Source organism: Solanum stenotomum, chromosome 3 (assembly GCF_019186545.1).
Source record: "Solanum stenotomum isolate F172 chromosome 3, ASM1918654v1, whole genome shotgun sequence".
NCBI classification, from domain to species: Eukaryota; Viridiplantae; Streptophyta; class Magnoliopsida; order Solanales; family Solanaceae; genus Solanum; species Solanum stenotomum.
In genome coordinates this window covers 27,906,702-27,927,449 of record NC_064284.1, presented here as the reverse complement: position 1 = coordinate 27,927,449, position 20,748 = coordinate 27,906,702, and the positions used below count along the sequence as shown (strand labels likewise).

At 31.5% G+C, this 20,748-nt stretch overlaps 2 protein-coding genes across 8 annotated transcripts in view; both read left to right on the top strand.

Annotated features, from left to right (window-relative positions):
- Nucleotides 1–886: 886 nt before the first annotated feature.
- LOC125859452 (7-deoxyloganetic acid glucosyltransferase-like) lies at nucleotides 887–3,549 on the top strand. Its single transcript, XM_049539220.1, has 2 exons — nucleotides 887–1,464; nucleotides 2,433–3,549. The coding sequence occupies exons 1-2, from the start codon at nucleotides 987–989 to the stop codon at nucleotides 3,362–3,364; spliced, it is 1,410 nt and encodes a 469-aa protein (XP_049395177.1). The 5' UTR covers nucleotides 887–986; the 3' UTR covers nucleotides 3,365–3,549.
- Nucleotides 3,550–14,815: 11,266 nt separating this feature from the next.
- The window catches only part of LOC125859451 (7-deoxyloganetic acid glucosyltransferase-like), an 80,428-nt gene continuing 74,495 nt past the window's right edge, over nucleotides 14,816–20,748 (top strand). For 3 of the 7 annotated variants that reach the window (XM_049539212.1, XM_049539215.1, XM_049539211.1), the window contains exons 1-2: nucleotides 14,816–15,386; nucleotides 15,529–16,094. In XM_049539212.1, coding sequence (XP_049395169.1) covers nucleotides 14,909–15,386; nucleotides 15,529–16,094 — 1,044 coding nt within the window. In that variant the 5' untranslated portion in view covers nucleotides 14,816–14,908. Of the gene's footprint in view, nucleotides 15,387–15,528; nucleotides 16,517–20,748 lie in introns of all 7 variants that reach the window. The other 4 variants (XM_049539213.1, XM_049539210.1, XM_049539214.1 and 1 more) reach the window with 3 other exon arrangements.

Sequence of the window (20,748 nt, the reverse complement as noted above, 5' to 3'; positions counted from 1 at the left end):
TAAAAATTTATTATTTATAAATAATTAAAATTATTTTTTAATATTTAGTAAATGTTGAATTTTGTATAATTTATTTGTGTGTTGGCTTCTTTGAATTTTAAACTGTTCGATGAAAATTTTTGCTCCGTCACTAAACAAAACCACAGACCAGGTCAAGTATTTACCAAACTTTCCAGCGGCTTTTATCATCAGCAATGCGGTCCAATTCTACTTTGAAACAATATTTTAAGCAATATGTCCCTATCTTAGTGTTTCCACTCAATTTGATTATTATAATCTTTTGGCTTCTCAGTGCATATATCGCTTTACACTGTTTATGTGTTCAATAAATTAATCAAATCAATATTATATTCATGGTGAGTAAATAGGAAATAGCAACGGACTATTTCTATCATTAAAACAGTAAAAAAATTGTCTCGATCGGTCCTATTTAACAGATTATTAACAAGTCAGGTTAGTTACGAATTATAGTTCAGTGATGAAATTCATAATTAATTTCTATTTTTGTGTGGCGTAGTAACGTTATGCCATGATATAATAATTTCTTATCTTTAAACATTTTAGTCTCCATTTTGTTAATTATTTTATTTCACATAAATAAATTAATAAATAAATTTTCTTATAATATTTACCACAAGCAACAACAACTACCAAACAATGCATACATTAGTCAGACATAAATTATATTTTATAGTTAATTCCGTCAAACCAAATACATTTTTTATATAGAATTTCATGTCAATGCATGCATCAGTCATACATAAATTATTGTTCATAATTAATCCTGTCAAACTAAATATATTTTTATATAGAATAAATTATTTTTCACATGATGTCCTAGCTCCACATTAACATCTCCCTTACTCCATCGACCCATCAAATTAAACTAAACCAACAAGAAAGATCTTTAATTTCTCCTACTATTAATAGCCAGCATACATAATTTTAATTTGGCAGTGTCCAAGAAATTAAATTAAGAGATAAACATGGCAGTTCCTCACGTACTTATTTTCCCGTTGCCTCTTCAAGGTCCAGTAAATTGCATGCTTAAACTAGCTGAACTCTTATGCCTTCACCAAGAAATTCATATCACTTTCATCAACACTGAATATATCCATCAACGCTTGATGAATTATACGGACGTTGTAGTCCGTTTTGAGAAATATCCAAACTTCAAATTCGTGACAGTTCCAGATGGACTTCCAGAAGATAATTCAAGAAATGGAGACCAAATAGGGAAGATTATTGAAGGTGTAGAGAAAGTGAGTAGCCCACTTTTCAGAGAGATGGTCATGATGACTACTACTACTTGTCTCATAGTTGATGGTATTTTTACATTTGCTGTTGATATAGCTAAAGAGGCTAAAATCCCACTTCTTTATTTTGATACTATAAGTCCTTGTTCTCTCTGGACTTATTTGGCTGTTCCAAAACTCATTGAAGATGGAGAAATTCCTTTCAAAGGTTAGTCTCATTAGTATTTTGCACTTCAAGAAATTAGTTTTGGATTTTTGCTTACTATATCATAAGCAGACTAAATTTCTTAGATACTCACTCATGTTTGGAAATTTTACTTGATAAATTATAATATCATTTTTATTTCTTTTAAGACCATAATATCACCTAATTGTTTATGTTTTCCTCAAAATATACTTCTCTCTGTTAATGAGACACCATGTCACGCCATTTTATTTCTTTAACAGAAAGTTTTTAAACAATAAAAAATTGTTTAATGTCTCTATAAGCAACTACTTTGCGATAGCTAAATTAGCTTGAGTATTACCTTATCCTTTTGTTTTCTTGTCCATGTAAAAGAATAAAGACAAATTAATATTCAAATAATTAGGTGATCAGCAACGCTATCTGATAAGATAATTTTTCATGAAGACTGCTGTGCCGGGTTATTGTGATGACAAAAGTTAATGCGTTAGTTGACACATTTATTTAAGATCATGACATTTTTATGACTCATATATAAATTATATGCTAATATGTTTTAGGTTTTGATACTATGCTATAGTTGTCGTTTTTCTTTTTCGTAGGCGCAATATTAGAAAATGAATTAGTACACATCATCAATTATAGTTTATTTTTATTAAAAATTATAAATCTCAATATATATTTTTTTGCTTATAGTTATAGGATACATGTAAAAGAAAAAAGATATTTTTTTCGTTTAGAAAGAATGCATTAATTTGACATAGGTATGGAATTTAAGAAAATAAAATAAAAAACTTTTCAATCTTGTGTTTCTAAATTAAAATTAAGTCAAATGTATCAAAATGTTCCTTAATCTCGTGGTCTTAAATATGTCACATGAAAAACTAAAATTAAAATATTACCAAAAAAAAATCATTCTTTTTGATACAAAGGAAAATCATTCTTTTTGATAGAAAGGAAGGGTGTAATTTGTTTTTGCTTGGTACATACAGGAAATGACTTGGATGTATTAGTAAATGGTGTGGCAGGAATGGAAGGTGTGATGAGGCGTCGAGATCTTCCTAGTTTCTGCCGAACACCTGACCTTGATATCCCAATTATCAAACTTGTAATCAAGGAGGGGAAACATATTGTCCAAGCCCAAGGTCTAATATTCAACACATTTGAAGCCCTTGAAGGGCCTATTCTCTCACAATTTCGAGCTCTATGTCCTAACATCTATGCCATTGGGCCTCTTCACACTCAAATGAAGGCAAAACTATCTTCTCAATATTTGCCAAACACACCAACATCCAACAGCATATGGAAAGAGGATATGAGTTGTATAGATTGGCTCAACAAACAGCCCAACAAATCAGTTCTATTTGTCAGCATTGGAAGCCTTGCCACAATGAGCAAGGCCCAATTCTTGGAATTTTGGTATGGTTTGGTGAATAGTAAGACTAGGTTCTTGTGGGTCCAGAGGCCCGGTTCAATTATTGGACTTGAAGACGACAACAATAATGTGCCCATGGAATTGGTTAAAAGTACAAAGGAGAGGGGGTGTATTATTAGTTGGGCTCCACAAGAAGAAGTGCTAGCTCACCCATCAATTGGTGGGTTTTTAACGCATAGTGGGTGGAATTCGACTTTGGAAAGTATAGTAGAAGGAGTGCCAATGATTTGTTGGCCCTATTTTGTTGATCAACAAGTAAATAGTAGGTATGTTGGGGAAGTGTGGAAGCTTGGAATAGACATGAAAGATGTATGTGATAGAGCCACAATTGAGAGGATGGTGATACAAGTGATGGATGTGAAGAAAATTGAATTTTTGGAAAAGGCAAAACATATGAGCGATTTGGCAATAGCAAGTGTTGGCGAAGGTGGCTCTTCATACCAAGATTTGGACCGTTTAATTGAGGATATTAGGCTGATGAGGATATAACATCCTCACATGCCTAAATAATAATTTGGGCTCTTTATGATGATCTATGGGCTAATGTGCCGTCTTTCATTTGGTCAATAAATGATGCTTAATTCTCTTTACTTTGTTTAAACAAACTCTTAATGTGGAATGTGGATAATTGAATGGCTTGGGTAAAATTGTATTGTTCAGACTGTTTTAATTGATGCGACGTGATTTAATTTGACATGAAATTCAAGAAAAAAATAATGACTTTTGAAATTTGAATAAACATATCATAAGGAAAAGGTTTGATAAAGTTAATATATATGAGGCTTGTTAACAGACCTACACTCTCGACACGTGTGTTGCATGTGCTTCAATCTTATAATAGACATTTTTTAAAAATAAAATAATATAATATTATCAAATATACTATTATGTGCATGAAGGATGATGAACATAAGTAAAATTGACCATTCAATACTAATATCTATGTTTGATTGATCTATATATGCTTCTTATGATATTTCTTTCAATTATGAACTTTGTAGGCATTATATGTAGTTATGAAAATATTTCTTTTACTAAGCATTCCTCTGTGTTGCTATATAATTGTGTTTCAAAATCATTTATTCATGAAAAACACTACTAAAAATGTCTAAATTGACCTTCACAGAAGTCGAAAAAAATCGACATTTTAGAAATTGATTTTTGAAAAAATATTTTTTGAATTAATTGTTTACAAACTAAACCTATGGAGATCGCTTTTTTGGGTTGGTTCAGGTTAGTTTTTGGTTCTCCTATCAAGTTGGTTTAGTGTTGGTGTCACTCATGACAATTTAGGTTGTGACACATGAATTTAACATGACACGTAGAAAGTGAAAATTAAAATATTGTCAAAAATATATTTTAAAACAGATTAAAAAATAAAGTAGATTATTCTTTTTAAAATGAAAGAAAGTAATTTTATGAGAGCTATACATGCATCTAAACTGGACTTTTATGTCGATCAATGAAATTAGTTGTTAAGTGTGCTTAAATAATTAATTATATTTATTGAGAGACGTGTAAACATCGACCTTTCTTTTCTCTGATCGTCGAGGACTTAAAGAGCATGACAGACATTTAAATAAGGGATAATACATATATTGACCCTTAAACTTGACTTCAAATTTTAACTTTGATCTTTAACTTTGTAAGTGCACAAATAGGCACTTTAACTATCCAAAACTTAAACAAAAAAACACTCGGATCCTACCTGGCAAAATGCGTGAAATACACTCAAATTAGGCGCGTCAGATGTAAAAATTCAGGGGGTCAATAGTAAAAAAAGCATTGAAAGGACAATTAAACCCTTTTTATATTTTTTTCAACAATTTTCCCCTCTTTTTTGCATTATTTGTTGTTTACTGCAAAATGCTAGTGACATTTAACAAAAAATTTTGTTATTACGAAAAAAAATTATAATGAAGTTTTTTTTTGGCAAGAAGGAAAAAGGAACACGTGTAGTACTAAATTTTTTTTTTGAGATTCAATCAATTTTTTTTGTCTTTGAAATATTTCTAACTGTTAATGACTGTAATTTATAGTACTTTCTAAGAAATTTTCAAATAATATATATTATTTCATTTGTCCGAATTTATGCGTCACCGGTAAAATTTGAAGAGTCAATCAGATCTTTTATATATTTTTATATCTTTTAAATATTTAAGTAATTAATTATCGTGATTTATAATATTTTATACAATTATTTAGTATGGTAAAAGAAATTTAAAAGAAACACGCATCCTTCAATAGTAAAATATGGGTCCCCCTTTTTTTTTACAGGTTGACCTCCTGCCTGTATAGTCTTTTTTTGTCCAGAAGGAAAAAGGAACACGTGTCGACCCCAACGTCCTCTCTATTCCCGCTTATTATATTATATACTAGTGATGAAGAGCCCGTGCTAATAATTAATTTAAAAGTTAATTTTTAATTGACGTTAAATAAATAGTTTTAAATTTTAAATTTGAATAAATTTTATATATTTATATGGTAGTAAATGTTCATGTTAACTCTAAAATGAATACATCACTATTAATAAAGCTTGAAGTTTAAAGAAAAATCCTTAAATGACCAAAATAACCCTTAAACTCAATTTTAATCACAAAAAGCATACATGTCCACGGTGTGGTGGCTGATTCATCAACTAATTTTTTGTATGTTTTTTCAAAAATATTTTAGTTGCTAATTTGTTATAATTTATAAAAATCATTAACGTCATTTTCGAATAACTTATAGTATTGTTAACTTTCAATAATATATATTGTTCCATCTATTCAAATTCATGTGTCACCAATAGAATTTCAAGAGTCAACAAAAAATTTTCTAAAAAAAATATATTTTAATTATGATTTATAGTACTTTTAAATATAACGTATAGTGTGTTTGTAGGCTCTTATTAGATTGAAAAAATATTTTAAATTAGTAATTATTGTAATTAATAGTGTATATTACGTAATTTTCAAATTTGTAATAAATTTTTTTAAATATTAAGTCTAATAATTTATAGTATCTTAAATGTAATCTTTGAATACACATAAATTAAAAAAAGAAATAAGACAAATAAATTATAAATTGAATAATTGACATTTTCAAATATTAATTTACCACAAAATGAAAGTGAAGGAAGAAGTTGTGAGGCAAAAATAAAGAGAAGGGAATGGAATTAGTGAGGTGGGGTCCATATCCATTAAAATAAATGCATGGCAAATTAAAAAGGTGTCAAATAGACAGGAAAACGGGCCCACATGCATTGAATAGTTGGCAGCCATTGAGTGGGTCACTAATACACGTGGCAGCGCTTGCATTTCACGCTTTTGGCTCCAAAAATCGCGTGTTTATTTATTTAAAGGTAGGATAGTTAAAGTGCCTATTTGTGCATTATGAAAGTTGGAGGTCAAAGTTAAAATTTGAAGCCAAGTTTATGAGTCAATATATGTATTATGCCTTTAAATAATATCAAATAGATAGTAATATTTGTATCCTTGCATTAGTTATGCAGATGATTTCTTATGCATGGTTCTATTTGATGCATTAAAATAGCTTATATTGCATTATTTTTAAAAAAATATTTATATACAAAGATATCTTGCACAAATATAATGGAAAAAATATATATATTAAAAAATATATTTTTAGGAGTAATTAGGTTTTTAACCAGGCTAATTCATGTATTAAATCATATTGCATTAATAATACAATAGATTTTCATGTATTAATGACTAGTAAAATTACACGCGTCTTGCGCGAGAATTTAATATCACGAAATTTATAAAATAATATTTAAAATCTATCGGTCATTAAAACTAAAACATTATATTATCTTACATACAAGATTACATAGTAAAAAACATTAATAATGTAAAGGAAGATGATAATTATAACATCTTATCATTTATTCTTCAATCAATCATCTTTAATTTGATTTGATAATTTATCCTTTTGGTTTTTGGAAGTGTTACTATTTGACATTTTTAGGGAATCAAATGAACATCAACCGGAGATATAAAATTTTCTAATAAATAAATAATCGTTGGTGAAGAGATAAATAAATATTAAAAGGCTGAAAAAAATGAACAAATATTCTAATTTTAACGTGTAGAAAGTTCAACCCTACCTTTTGCTTTACATATATCATTTTAATAAAGTTCCCAATTTAAATGTATCATTAGTAATGATTAAAATGAAAAATTAAAGGGAGAATGTATCATATTTGTAACGACCTGATCCCGTCATTATAGAAAAGCCAACGGAGAAAATTCTGGGCCGGAAAACTTTTTGGTAGTAACTTGAAATTTTCCAACCTAGTTCGAATTTGGACGAAATCGGAGTCAGTAAGATCTAGGGAAATCTGATAACAATTGGGAGATTTAATTATGAATTTGATCACATGTGTAGATAGCTAAGTCGTTAAGGAACCCATACGACTTTACGAAATTGAATTTGGGTGAGTAGAACTCCCGAAACTGATCTTACCGTGAATGGATATTTTCTGAGTGTCATGGTATGAAAGTGTGTTGTGAAATGGGGGTTTGTAATTCTTAAATTTGCTCACTGTTTCTGCGCAAGTCGCTAAGGCGGGATTTTTCCGCTAGGGCGGGATGCTGTGGCGGGATAGTCGTGACTTAAGTCGGAAATAAACCCCAAAAACGTTATTATTCTGCAAGTTTTGTTCTTGAGAGCTAAAGGACGACCCAGGGCAAATTCTTGATAGTTTTCCACCTCTTCTAGCACTAAAGGTAAGGATTTAACTCCCCTAATCCATATTTCAATCCGTAGAATGTAGTTTTGTGGGTAATTATCATTGGGGGAAAGGTTTTGATTTGAAGTTAATGGTGGAAAAAGCCCTAATTTAGGTATTGAGATCTTGGGTTGGCCTAGGGTTGATAATGTTGATTATAATTCGAGTAATTAGGCCTCGTTTATTGATCCTTGCAAAATTGTATGTTTTTAGACCACGAACAAGCAGAAAGAATCTGGAAAGGGAAGGCTCAAGTGTCTTATGAGGATTCAAGCTTGGTTTCGAGGTAGGTGATGGTTGTGATTTCATGTTGTGTGATATATATTTGTACTTGCTTCATTATAATGCATGTATGTATGTGAATGTTGCATTATTGATCACACTAATCGTGAATGAGGATAATTTAATAATTGAATGCCATGAATTATGACTTGATTGTATGATTATGAGAATGCACTTGTGATTGTGATTATGGCTTGTTGAATGGATCGGGTGTTACGTTCCGACACATTAACTGGGATCGGTTGCCACGTACCGGCATAAACATTGGAACGAGTGTCACGATTCGACGCACTAACTGGGATCGGTTGCCACATACCGGCATAAACATTGGAACAAGTGTCACTATCCGACACACTAACTTGGATTGGGTACCACGTATCGGTACATTAACAGTTTGGGTATGGGTTCGATGAGAGGACCATTGAATTGGGTTCCGTGAGAGGACCATTAAATTGTGTTGTGTATCTACTTGTGATGATTACGTTCATATATAATGGTGATTGAGGTTGAAAGACTGTTTGTTGTTCTAAAATGATAATCAATGTGTATTAGTGAGAACGTAGAATACTACATTGATCCTAAAAAGATGACTAATATTGTATATGTTCGGTATATGCATGTTTTATAATGTTGTGGTTACTTGCATGTGTTTCACTTATTGGGATAGCCGCGTGATCCTACCAGTACATTGTGGTTGTGTCTGATTCTACATTTGCTTATTCTTTGTTGAGTGCAGGACATCTTCAGGCGGCTATTGATAGACCTCAACTAGGTGACTATTGAGTGTGACCGAATTCAAGGGTGAGCCAGTTTTTTCAGGCTGCCATGAATCTCTCTTGTTTAAGTCTACTCTTTTTGGACTCAGACTATTTGTTTAAGATGTTTGTTTAGTTTGGGGGTTGTACCCCTTATTCTTAGACTTGTCGTTAGTAGAGTTTTGGTACAATGACTTTCAGGTTCCAGGGGTTGTTCTTTTGCAGTAGTTTGGCTAGTTTGTTTAAACCTTTGGAGTTTATGGGAACTCTGTATTTCTTTTGGTCATTTAAATCTGCTTTAGTAACTTTTAATGCCTTAGTTTTTTATTTAGTTGTGTAGTTCTTGGTTAGCTAATTAGTATTAATGGTTCTTCCACCGGATGGTTAGTGTGGGTGTCAATCACGACGGTCTGGGTCGTGACAATATTGGACAACAATTCAAATTATTATATATACTTGAAAGGAAAAAATATTACACAAAACTATTCAGTTTGTTTAGGTATTTTTTATAAATCAACATGCCAGAGTGATAAAGTTCAATTTGAAACTACACTTCTATTCCAATTGTAGTGTCGAGAAACACATCTATTACTTCAAGAAAAATATTTACAACTTGCAGGAAGTTTGATAATTTATCCATACTTAATATTGAATATGAACAACTAATTTATTGTGTAGTTATATATGTCTTTCGGATTAAAAGAGGCTCCAGTCTAGTCATATTCCTCTATTCCGGCACATCTTTGAACCTATGTCAAAAGTTTATTAATACTTGTCTTCTTTTCCTTGTTCACTTCACACATCAAGGTGCGATAAAGTTTTTAAGGTCTTTATGTCCTTACAATGGCATACCAAATTTGAATTTTGTCTTCAAAATATGGTAGTATAGATCTTTTAAGGAACTTTTTCACTCTACCTTTAACAATTTCAGTAGAGAAAACTTGCATGAATACTCAATTAACGTGTGTTTTAATCTGTACTAACAAATACTTATAACAATAATTTAGCAGAAACATAAACAACGAAGTTTAAAACATGTACCCAAAATAACAATCAATAACATAAGCATAAATTAATGACTGTAAAAAAATATACCAGGATCTGTAACAATAGAATGAAATAGAAAAGAAAAAATCGAGTCCAATGAATGCACAATTGTCCCCTTAAGAAAATTATTCCCCTCTAGTAACTGAGGTTTAAAGAAATAGATCCTCTCAGAATCGAACGATTGTATTCACCAGTGTATTGATACAAAAACAATGGTGTAGTGAGTTACCCAACTAAAGCAAAGTACACGAATATTTAATTGTGCAGAAGAAGAGAAGTAGTTCAACATTTTCGTCGTTTTAAAATTAGAGGAAATCCTTCTATTTATAGACAACAAAGGGCAGTGTGAACAAATTCTTATTGTGCCTTATCATAGAAGTCACAACTCTTTGGAAAAGTTATAAGCCTTCGAAAATGTCACAACATTTCATAAAAGTCACAACATTTCATAAAAGTCGCAACTCTTCATAAAAGTCACAACTTTTCATAAAAATTGCAACTTTCATAAAAGTTGTAGCTTTTCATAACAGTCGGAACTTTTCATAAAAATCATAACTTTTCATGAAAGGGGAAGATTTGTTTTGATACTATAATACACACCTTAATACACAATATAATGTATAACTAATATTTGACATTAATTATACATAGCATAAAAATATATATCAAATAAATATTATTAATACATGTATTATTTTGTTAATACACTCTACCAAACAATCCGTTAGTTTCTCGATCCATAGAAAAGTTAGGACCATAGACATCCTTGAAATGATAGGCATAGCTAACCTCATCCTAGTACAATAATTTGGTTGGTCTCGGCAAATGCTGAAAAATAAAGGGAAAATGGTTCAAAACACACCTCAACTATTGTCGAAATTGTTATTACACACTCTAACTTTGCGGGGGTCCTATAACCCCCCCGAGACTATTTTTTAGTGTATTATTAAAGGTATTATTGGCTTGGATGAACAAGCAAGTGACCATACGTACAGTGAGCGCGTCAGGGTTAAATTAAAGCAAAATGGACCCATCTCTATTTTCCACATGGCAGTCCACATTACTTTTTATTTTATTTTTTCATTAAATACCCTAGTTTTAGATATCAATTTCATTTTTTTATAAGACATATATATATGTCAATTTTTAATTGGATATTTCTTAATAAGGTAAACTTAATTATTAATTATCATTATAACTTAAATGCCAACATTTTTTTTTTATTTTACTTTTTGTTTACTTCTTCGTTGAGATTCAGCCATGGCAGAAGACTTGTGCTGACGCTGGCAATGAATCAGTCGCAAGAACTCTTGGCAGTAGAATCATCACAACGATACCACATATCTCCTTTAGGCACAACAACTACCATTACCACCAGAATCGCAAGCTTCACCACTATCAAATTTTGATGGTGAAATTGCTAATCATCACCATTACACAATTTTTTATCAAAAAAAATTTCTCCATAACTATCAAGATGACAAAGACGACCACAAAATTTTAGATATGTAAGAAAGATAATAAAAAATTATTGTCAAAAAAAAGTCATAACTCGCTAAAAGGAAGACCCATTTCATTTTTTGGGGAACTATTAAGTTTTTTAGATGAATTTGAACAAAAACTACAGGAATAGATCAAGATAAGATTAAAAAAAGAGATATTGTAAAGGGACTAAAAAAAATAAAAATTCATTTGAATTGGCATTACAAAAGAAAAGGAAAAAAATCTTGAGAAAAAAAGACATAATAAGTACAGCTATTTTCAAAATTCAAGAAAAGTACATAAAACAAAAGATTAAGATTAAAAAAATAATTTAAAAAACATTAACTATGCATGTGGCAACGCGTGTATATCACCCCTTAATACATATGTGGGTATGACATTAAATAGGTATATATTCTATTTTAAATTAGTTCAGAGGTGTTATAGAACTCCCGCAAAATTAAAGTGTGCAATAGCAATTTCGATCATAGCTGAAGTGTGTTTTGAATCATTTTTCCAAAAATAAAACAAAAGTTAGCCCGCCTAATAGTCAGTTGGACATAAATATTGAATAATTAAAAAATCGAATTAAATTAAATTGATACTTCAATTTTATTTTCTTATTCAGTACGATCTCTCTTTTTTTTTTCTTTTATAAAGATCAATTCTTCGTGAGTGTTCGGTTTTTAAGGATCCGAATACGCTTTTCTTTGGACCAAGAATCTGGATGTCTATTACACGTGTTAAAATAATACTTCTCTGGTTCATATTTATTTGTCCGCAATACATATGAGATGATTTATCAGTATAGGTCTATTTACTTTTGTTATTAAATACTTCCTCCGTTTTATAAAGAATAATCTAGTTTAACTTGACACGGAGTTTAAGAAATTATAGAAGACTTTTGAATCTTGTGATCTTAAATTAAAGTTATGTCAAATGTATAAAATTGTTCTTTATCTTGTAGCCTTAAACATGTTACGTGAAAAACTGAAATTAAAATGTTACCAAAAAAAGAAAGAGGTCATTCTTTTTGAAATAAATTAAAAAGGAAATGAAGTCATTCTTTTTGAAATAGAGGGAGTACAACTCTTTTCATTCATTTCTACTTATTGTTTATTTCTAAAATAATTTTTTATTTTTATTTGTCACTTTTGATATATCAAGAAAATACAATTATTTTTTGGGAAAAGGGTCAAAAATGCCCTTAAACTATGTGAAAGGAACAAAAATGTCATCCGTTTATAGTTTGGTCCAAAAATGTCCTTCTCGTCATTACTTTGATCCAAAGATGCCCTTATTGTTATTTAATGGGTCAAAAATGCTCATTTTTCAAATAAAATATATTATTTATTTTCTTTTTTAATACATTCTTTTTCCTAATAATTTTTTTAAAATTAGCAAAAAATTATCTTACTTCAATACATAAAAAAATAAAAATGATAATTTTACTATAATTATTTTTTATGATGGAAATACTATGATCTTATATATATGGCATATATTATTTGTCGAAAGGATACATGAAGTTATTTTATTTTAATTGATAAAATTAGATTAGAAAGATTTTTTTTTTCCTACATTGTTATTTGTTAAAAGTGATTTTAAAAGAAAGAAAACAAGAACGTGTTCTTTACTAATATGTTAATTAGCAAGAGGATATGTTTAAAAAGAAAAAAATGATATATTTTTTCGGAAAAGGGCATTTTAGACCCATTTAGTAACTATATGGGCATTTCTGGACCAAAGTATTGACTGCAAGGGCATTTTTAAACCAAAATATTAACAAGAAGAACATTTTTGAGCCAAACTATAAACAAATGACATTTTTATTTCTTTCGCATAGTTTAAGGGCATTTTTTACCCTTTTCCTTATTTTTTTCATGTTTTACCCTCAACATTAAATATTTATTCTACAAATCATGTTTCAAGACATAATATTAAACATCATTTAATAAGAATAATTTGATAAAATACCTATATTAATAATTATTTTCTTAATGGATGTGTCAAATCAAATAATGACAAGTAAAAATGAACGAATGGAGTATTCAATATCTAATACATTTTTTAAAGTAGTAAATTTAGTATATTCAAAGGATAATATAGTAATATTACCTCTATTATTTTTTAAAGTGTGTATCAAATTAATAATAGACAATTATTATTAGACATAGTGAGTATTACTTAAAATGATTAGTTTTGCACTAATTCAGTCATGAATTAGAGTTTTTTTTTTTTTTCAAAATGAAATCGAAGATTCTCTTCTAATTAATTTTTAAATATGAACGACAATAAAAAGTGGCTATACAAGCTCATAATAAAAAATGGCCATTTATTGCTCCTTAAGAATGATCGGCTTGAATATATATGTAGTTGAGTACTACATATTCTTTTTTTGTAATATTCTCAAAAGATTCCTTATTCAATAGGTAAAAAATAAAGAACATACATAAAATTGGTTTGATGCATGACTAGTTTTTAGAAATGTGTGTTATACATTTATCTTAAAATATTTAAAATCAATTTTATATTGTAAATGATTAATTTTTTGAGTAGTATATATATTATTGAACTTTCTCTGTGCTATGAAATAAAACTCAAAACATACAAATATGGAAGCATAAGCTATGTGTCAATCTTCCTTTTTAAATCGGTTCTAAAAAATGTTATCTTACAATAATTAGTAACAATATAACTTTAAAAGTTTTTTTAGCCTTCATAAAATAATTTATAATCATACATATATTTAAGAATTGCTTTAGACTATACATTTTATTTTATTTTTTCATTTTTTCTTAAATATCATACTTCATGTCTTTAATTGCTTGTCTATTTTTAACTTGAGACACATATTAAAATAATAATAATTGACATAGTGAATTTACCATTTTATTTCTAGTAATTGATAAAATTTCAAACTCAATTTACTCATTAAAGAGGTTCTACCTTTTTCAAAAACATTAACTCTCTAAATAAATTGAGGGTATAATAGGTAAAAAATATTCCATCCGTTCCTTATTAAATGTCATCCTTACTATAAATAGTTGGTCCATTATACTTGTATTTCTTAAAATTAATGCATAAATTACAATATTCTTCTTATTATACCCTTGATAGTTAATTAGTCTTGAATATATATATTTGACGAAAACTAATAAGTAATTATTGTATATTGTAATTACTTCATACATTAATTAACTACTCTCACCATTGCATTACTCTATACAATCTAATTTTTGAAAAAGAAATCTCAACAAATAAATAAAAAATAAAAAAATGAATTTATTTATCATTTATTAAAAAATTTACTTAAAAAAACATTAAATAAGTGTAGAATTATAAACATACTTAGTTTCTTAACACAAGTGAAATTTAAAAAAGTGACATATAAAAATGAACAGAGAAAATATCGTCTTTTCTTGATTTGTCAAAAATATCAAGGAAAAAGGAACAGAGAAAGTAGTAAATTAAATGGTGTCAGAGAAACGGCCAATATTGACTATTGCTTTGATGTTGATTTTATATTCACTCATTTAGACGGAAAAAATAATTCAAGAAATATCTAAAGAAAACAAAAAATAAATCATTTTTCATAATTGAAAAATAAAAATTTTTCTCTCTCTCTCTTAATATAAGAATGGAACACCTAGGCCGGCAGTAGCACGTCTTTTGTTGATTCCTTCTAGTCTCCAGGTAGTATAAGAATCGAACACCGCTGCTCCACCAACTAAGATGGATCCATTACCTCATGTTATCATCTTCCCTTTCCCTGCACAAGGCCATGTCAACTCCATGCTTAAATTGGCTCAGATTCTCTCTCTTTCTAACTTGGACATTACCTTTCTTGTCACTGTCGATACACATGACCGCCTCCTCAACCACACTGATGTGCTCTCCCGATTTGGTAGTGGATTCCATTTGCAAGCACTTCCCCATGGGATTTCTATGGATGTGATGAATACTCGTGATGGAATATTCATTTTGTACAATTCTCTAAATCAAATTGCCAAACCATTTCTTAGAGAATTCATAGTGAATATGAATTCTCCGGTGACATGTCTAATCGCAGATGGAATCTTAAGCATGGCAGGTGATGTAGCCCAAGAAATCAACTTGCCTCTCATCTATTTCCGCACAATCAGTGCCTGTGCCTTTTGGTCCTACTTTTGCATCCCTCACCTAATTCAAGCTCGACAACTTCCCCTCAAAGGTAAAACAAGAATATATCTCTTCTTTCTTTTCTCTTTTCTCTTTTAACTTTTATGGCCACCAAATTCTTTACCTTTTATATTTCAAACAAAAAATAAACGGTCGTTTGCCTTTGATGTAACGTAACGTGGCATGAATTACAGAAAATGCAATGGATTTGACATTGACCAAGGTAAAAGGCATGGAAAATTTTCTCAGAGGTCGAGACCTTCCAAGCTTTTGTCGGGCGAGTGACTTAACTAGCCCAGATTTCAGGATTGTAATGACTGAGACGCTACAAACCCCTCGAGCGCAAGGACTCATACTTAACACATTTGAAGATCTTGAAGGCCCCATACTTTCTCAAATTCGAACGGTATGTCCAAATGTTTATACAATTGGAGCAGTTCATGCCCATCTAAAGGCTAAACTTGAAACAAAATATACCTCTTCAAACAGTTTGTGGCAAGAAGATGAAAGTTGCATGACTTGGCTTGACACGCAGCCATCAAAATCTGTGATATATGTTAGTTTTGGAAGCATTGCAGGGTTGACGAAAGAAGAGCTACTAGAATTTTGGTATGGTCTAGTGAATAGTGAGCAAAAGTTCTTGTGGGTGATGAGGCCAGACTTGATAATAGGACAAGAGAGAAAAGACGAGATTCCTGTGGAGTTGGAGCAGGGTACAAAGGCAAGGGGCTACATGGCTGATTGGGTTCCACAAGAAAAGGTATTGGCACATAGAGCAATTGGAGGTTTCTTGACTCACTCTGGGTGGAATTCTACATTGGAGAGTATAGTTGAGGGAGTGCCCATGATTTGCTGGCCGAGATTTGCTGATCAGCAAGTGAATAGTAGATTCGTTGGAGAGGTTTGGAAGATGGGACTTGACATAAAAGACACATGTGATAGAGATATCATTGCAAAATCAGTTAGAGATTTGATGGACAAGAGAAATGGTGAATTCTCGGAAAGAACAGAGCACATGGCAAGTTTGGCAAAAAAAGCTGTCAATGAAGGTGGATCGTCATACATTAATCTGGACCGTCTTATACAGGACATAAGATCTATGATTCCGCCGCATAAACAGACCTGATTCAGCTGAAACTTGATTTTGTTAGCTGCGATAATATTGTTGCCTAGAAATTGCAGGTTTATTCTGCTCATTCTGAATAACTCTAGCAACATATGTAGCTTCACTTTTACAATTGCAGTCATTTACAACTTACAAGTAGCTTTACAGCAATACATAAACAAAGCTTTTACGATTGGGGAGTTTCATTAGTTAAAGAAAAATAAAGATAAAAAATGATAACACGAAAACAATGACAAGTATGCATTAGCTTAGAGGAAGAGCCCCTAGTTTCAAACAAAAATTCTACCTTATCCTGTGTGGAGGGGAAGATGTAGCCTATCAACTACGGATTCATCTGAACTCATAATTTTCGACAGTATGGATATATGTAAAAAATTATTAAAATCTTAACAAATATAAGATTTGAACCCATAGTTTTAACGTTACAATGAATTCAATGCAACTCAAAAATCTTAAAAGTTGAAGCCATTAAAGTTATATCCCGGATCTGTCTCTACTTTGATCTCCATAATCTCGTTTCCGATATCCAAACCTTCCTACACTACTATTAGCAAATTACCTTTTTATATTTCCCTTTCCAGTTTCATACCAAGCTGATCACTTAAGTTGAAAATGACTACATTATTTCTTTTACTTTTAGCCCTATCCACTCATGCACTTTGGAATAGTAATATAAATTGATTTTGAGTTTAATTTGAATCCTGAAAACTTTTTTTTTAAAAAAAGGTAGGAACTTCCAAGCAATTCAATTTATTTCATTTCTTGTTTAAGATTCCAAGCACAACATCTCGAATGTATAACCATGGAATCGATCTGACTATTCAGGAGTTGAATCAAAATGAGTGAGCACGAGCAGTAATAGATAAGAAAGTCTAAATTTTTATTGGAGATCCACACAAAAAGATGAAATGAGCGTCCATGAACAGAAGATAAACATGATCAAAATGATGAAATGTAACTCGTAAGGCACCTCAGGGACTCATAAGAAGAGCCTCCTAACTTTAAACATGAATTTGCCTTCTTCTTCAGCTCTAACATTCTTTCTTTAATTTGTTTCCCTTCTTCCTCCTCCATCAGCGTTCTAATTGCATTCTCAATGTTCGTCCTCTTCAAGCCGTTCTCTAATTGCACTCCTACTTTCCAAACATGGCTAACGTACCTGCGTTCACCATTTGATCACCGAAACATGGCATACAAATCATAGGTACTCCTTCACATATACTCTCCAATGTTGAATTCCACCCGTTGTGCGTCCAAAATGCCCCAACAGCAGGATGTGCCAACACTTGTTGCTGAGGAGCCCATTTGACAATGTGTCCTCTTCCATCCACTGTCTCCAAGAACTCACTAGGTAACAATTCGATCCATTCTGAGCCACGAATCAACCCGGGCCTAACCACCCACAAGAAAGGGTGATTACTGTTTGCCAAACCCCAAGCAATCTCAAGAAATTCATTAATTTCTATTGCTGCAACGCTTCCAAAGCTGACGTAAATTACAGATTTAGGTGGTTTTGTGTCTAGCCAAGAGATTGAAGTTTGGTCTTGTGACATCAATCTGCTGGAAGAAGCCGGAAAATTGGGATAGGAAAATCTTCGCGGAGTTTAGACATTGACAATTGCTCAAGTTGTTCAAATGAATTGAGAATGAGGCCTGATGAAGCTTTAGATTCTCGTATCATTCCTTGAATAACTTGATTAAGTGCATCCACGTTGCATGTCTTGAATATAGGAAGATCTTTAATTCTGAGAGGTGGAAGTTCCTCAACTGCTTCCTCTAGTCGAGATTCTATACATGTAACAAATTCATGAGTAACAGATTCATGTAGCATTTAAACTTTTGAATATGCACATTTAGACACCTTAACTTGTTTCTCCTGTGTTAGTTGAACACTTTAACTAATTACCTATGTTTGTGTATTTAGTTGCTAGTTGAGACCAAGTTAGATGTTTAGATATGCACTCTCAAAGATCAAGTACTTACTTGTAGGGGGAGATAATATCTCAGATGGTCACTCAACTATGCATTTTTCTCTCAGAAAGTTATTCAACTTTTAATTTTAACTCAAAAGTCACTCGACTATACACTCTTCTCTCAGAAAGTAACTCGACTATACACTCTTCTCTTAGAAAGTCATTTAACTTTGAATGTTAACTCAAAAGTCACTCATCTATGAGAGTTATACTTACAAAGTCACTCAACCTATTTAATTGATTTTTTAAATTAAAATTTGTTGATATTAAATTTTTATTTAAAAACCAAAATTTTAAAAAATAAAAAAATATTCATTTAGACTATTTAACGACTCACCCATTTGACCCAACCTGAACATGAATCAGTTATTGCTTAAAACCAAAACCAAACCAATCTAGTCGGTTTTTCAAATTTCTAAAACCAAGAGAGTTCAATCGTGCAAGTTGGCTAATTCTCCGTCTTTTTAGTTTACCTTTCACTCATAGAAGTCTATTTTGAAACATCTATAAACCAAACGAAAAAATTAACCATCGATTTGGTTATTATCGGTTTGGTTCAGTTTTTTTGGTTTTTTGGTTTGAAAGTAATAAGTTTTTTTAGAACACACATATATCGATAGACACGAACACCTAGTACATGAATATACACATGAAAGCTATTGACAGTCCAATTAAACAATACCAGAGTTATTATTGATAAGTATGGTATTTAGGTATTAGTTAATGTATCTACTAAGGGTTATTTATGTAATTGTATATGTATAAAATCTTGTTTAAATACCTAAATATATGATCAATGAAGGTCACGCTGGGTTCAACTTTACATGGAATGCCAGGTATCCCAGGAACTTCAGCCGCTGCCATTGTGTCTGCTCCTTCAGCGACAATGCTGCCATCCCTATCGTTTAGCCCTACGCATCAACTCTCAATCAAACTGACTTCAATGAACTTCTTACTTTGGCGAACTCAATTTCTCCCTATGATTCGTGGTTATGGATTAGAGCATCATCTTGATGGCTCTCAACCAATTCCAAAAAGATTTCTTGGTGAAAATCAATTGAATCCTTTGTATCAGAATTGGGTACGTCAAGATCAAATAGTTTTGAGTTGAAGTGTGCCGCTGTTTCAGAGAGTGTGTTACCACAAATAGTAGGTGTTGAGACGTCTCGTGCAGCCTGGGAAAAACTGATTTCGGTGTAAGCTACGACATCGAAGTCGAAAATTCGTGAATTGAAAAATTAGTTATACACTCTTTATCGTGGTTCTGATTCGATTGAGATGTATATTCAGAAAGCTAAGAGTATATCTGATCAACTTGCTGCTTTAAAACATCCCATTAATGAGGACGATCTTGTTGAGTATGTTAAAGGTGGCTTAAGTGTGTCTTATCACCCTTTTACACGATCTATTGACGCGACACAAATTGATGTATCTTTTGATACACTATATGGTCTCCTTTTGACTGAAGAGAGGCAACTGAAGAATGAAGAATCTGCAATAATTGTGCCAACTGCTTACTATGGAATGACTCAACCTCAGCGAGGGTGGGGTCGAGGACGTGGCAATGGCAATGGCAACCGAGGACGTGACAGAGGTGGCTACTTTGCTTCTCTATCACCACCTGGTCATGGGTTCGCTACTTCAGTACAAATTGCTGCCACAAACAACCAATTCTATAATCCAGTCACGCAACCAACACTACTGGATAATTCTACCATCAGTTATTATAATTGTGGAGGACTCGGACATGTGTCTCATGTTTGACCTTCACCAAGGACTGGGAATACTAATCGTGGTGTTAATAAACCATCTTCTAATCTTGCTAGCACCTTTCCCAACCCTCCCAATCTTGGCTTATGGACAGTGGCACCACACACCATCTTACTGCTAATCTTGACAACCTCGCTATTCACTCTGAATATCAAGGTCCCGAGGAAGTTGTTCTGAGTAATATTTGTAAATTACCTATCTCTCACATTGGTTCTTCTTCTTTGCATGCATGTTCCAGGGGCTTCTTTCAATTTAAACAATATTTTGTGTGTCCCTACTGCTAAGCAAAATTTAATTTCTATTAGTTCTTTTGTTAAGGCTAATAATGTTTCTTGTGAATTTTTTCCTGACTATTTTCTTGTGAAGGATTTGGTAACGAAGGCTCCGTTTTTCCAAGGCCCGAATGAAGATGGTCACTATACCCTTCTAGCGTCTCCATTACAGTCTCCTGTCCAGTCATACTTTACAACATTTGGAGACTGGCATGCTTGGCTTGGACATGCATCTCCTTCCACAGTTCGTCATTTAGTTTCTAGTAATAATTT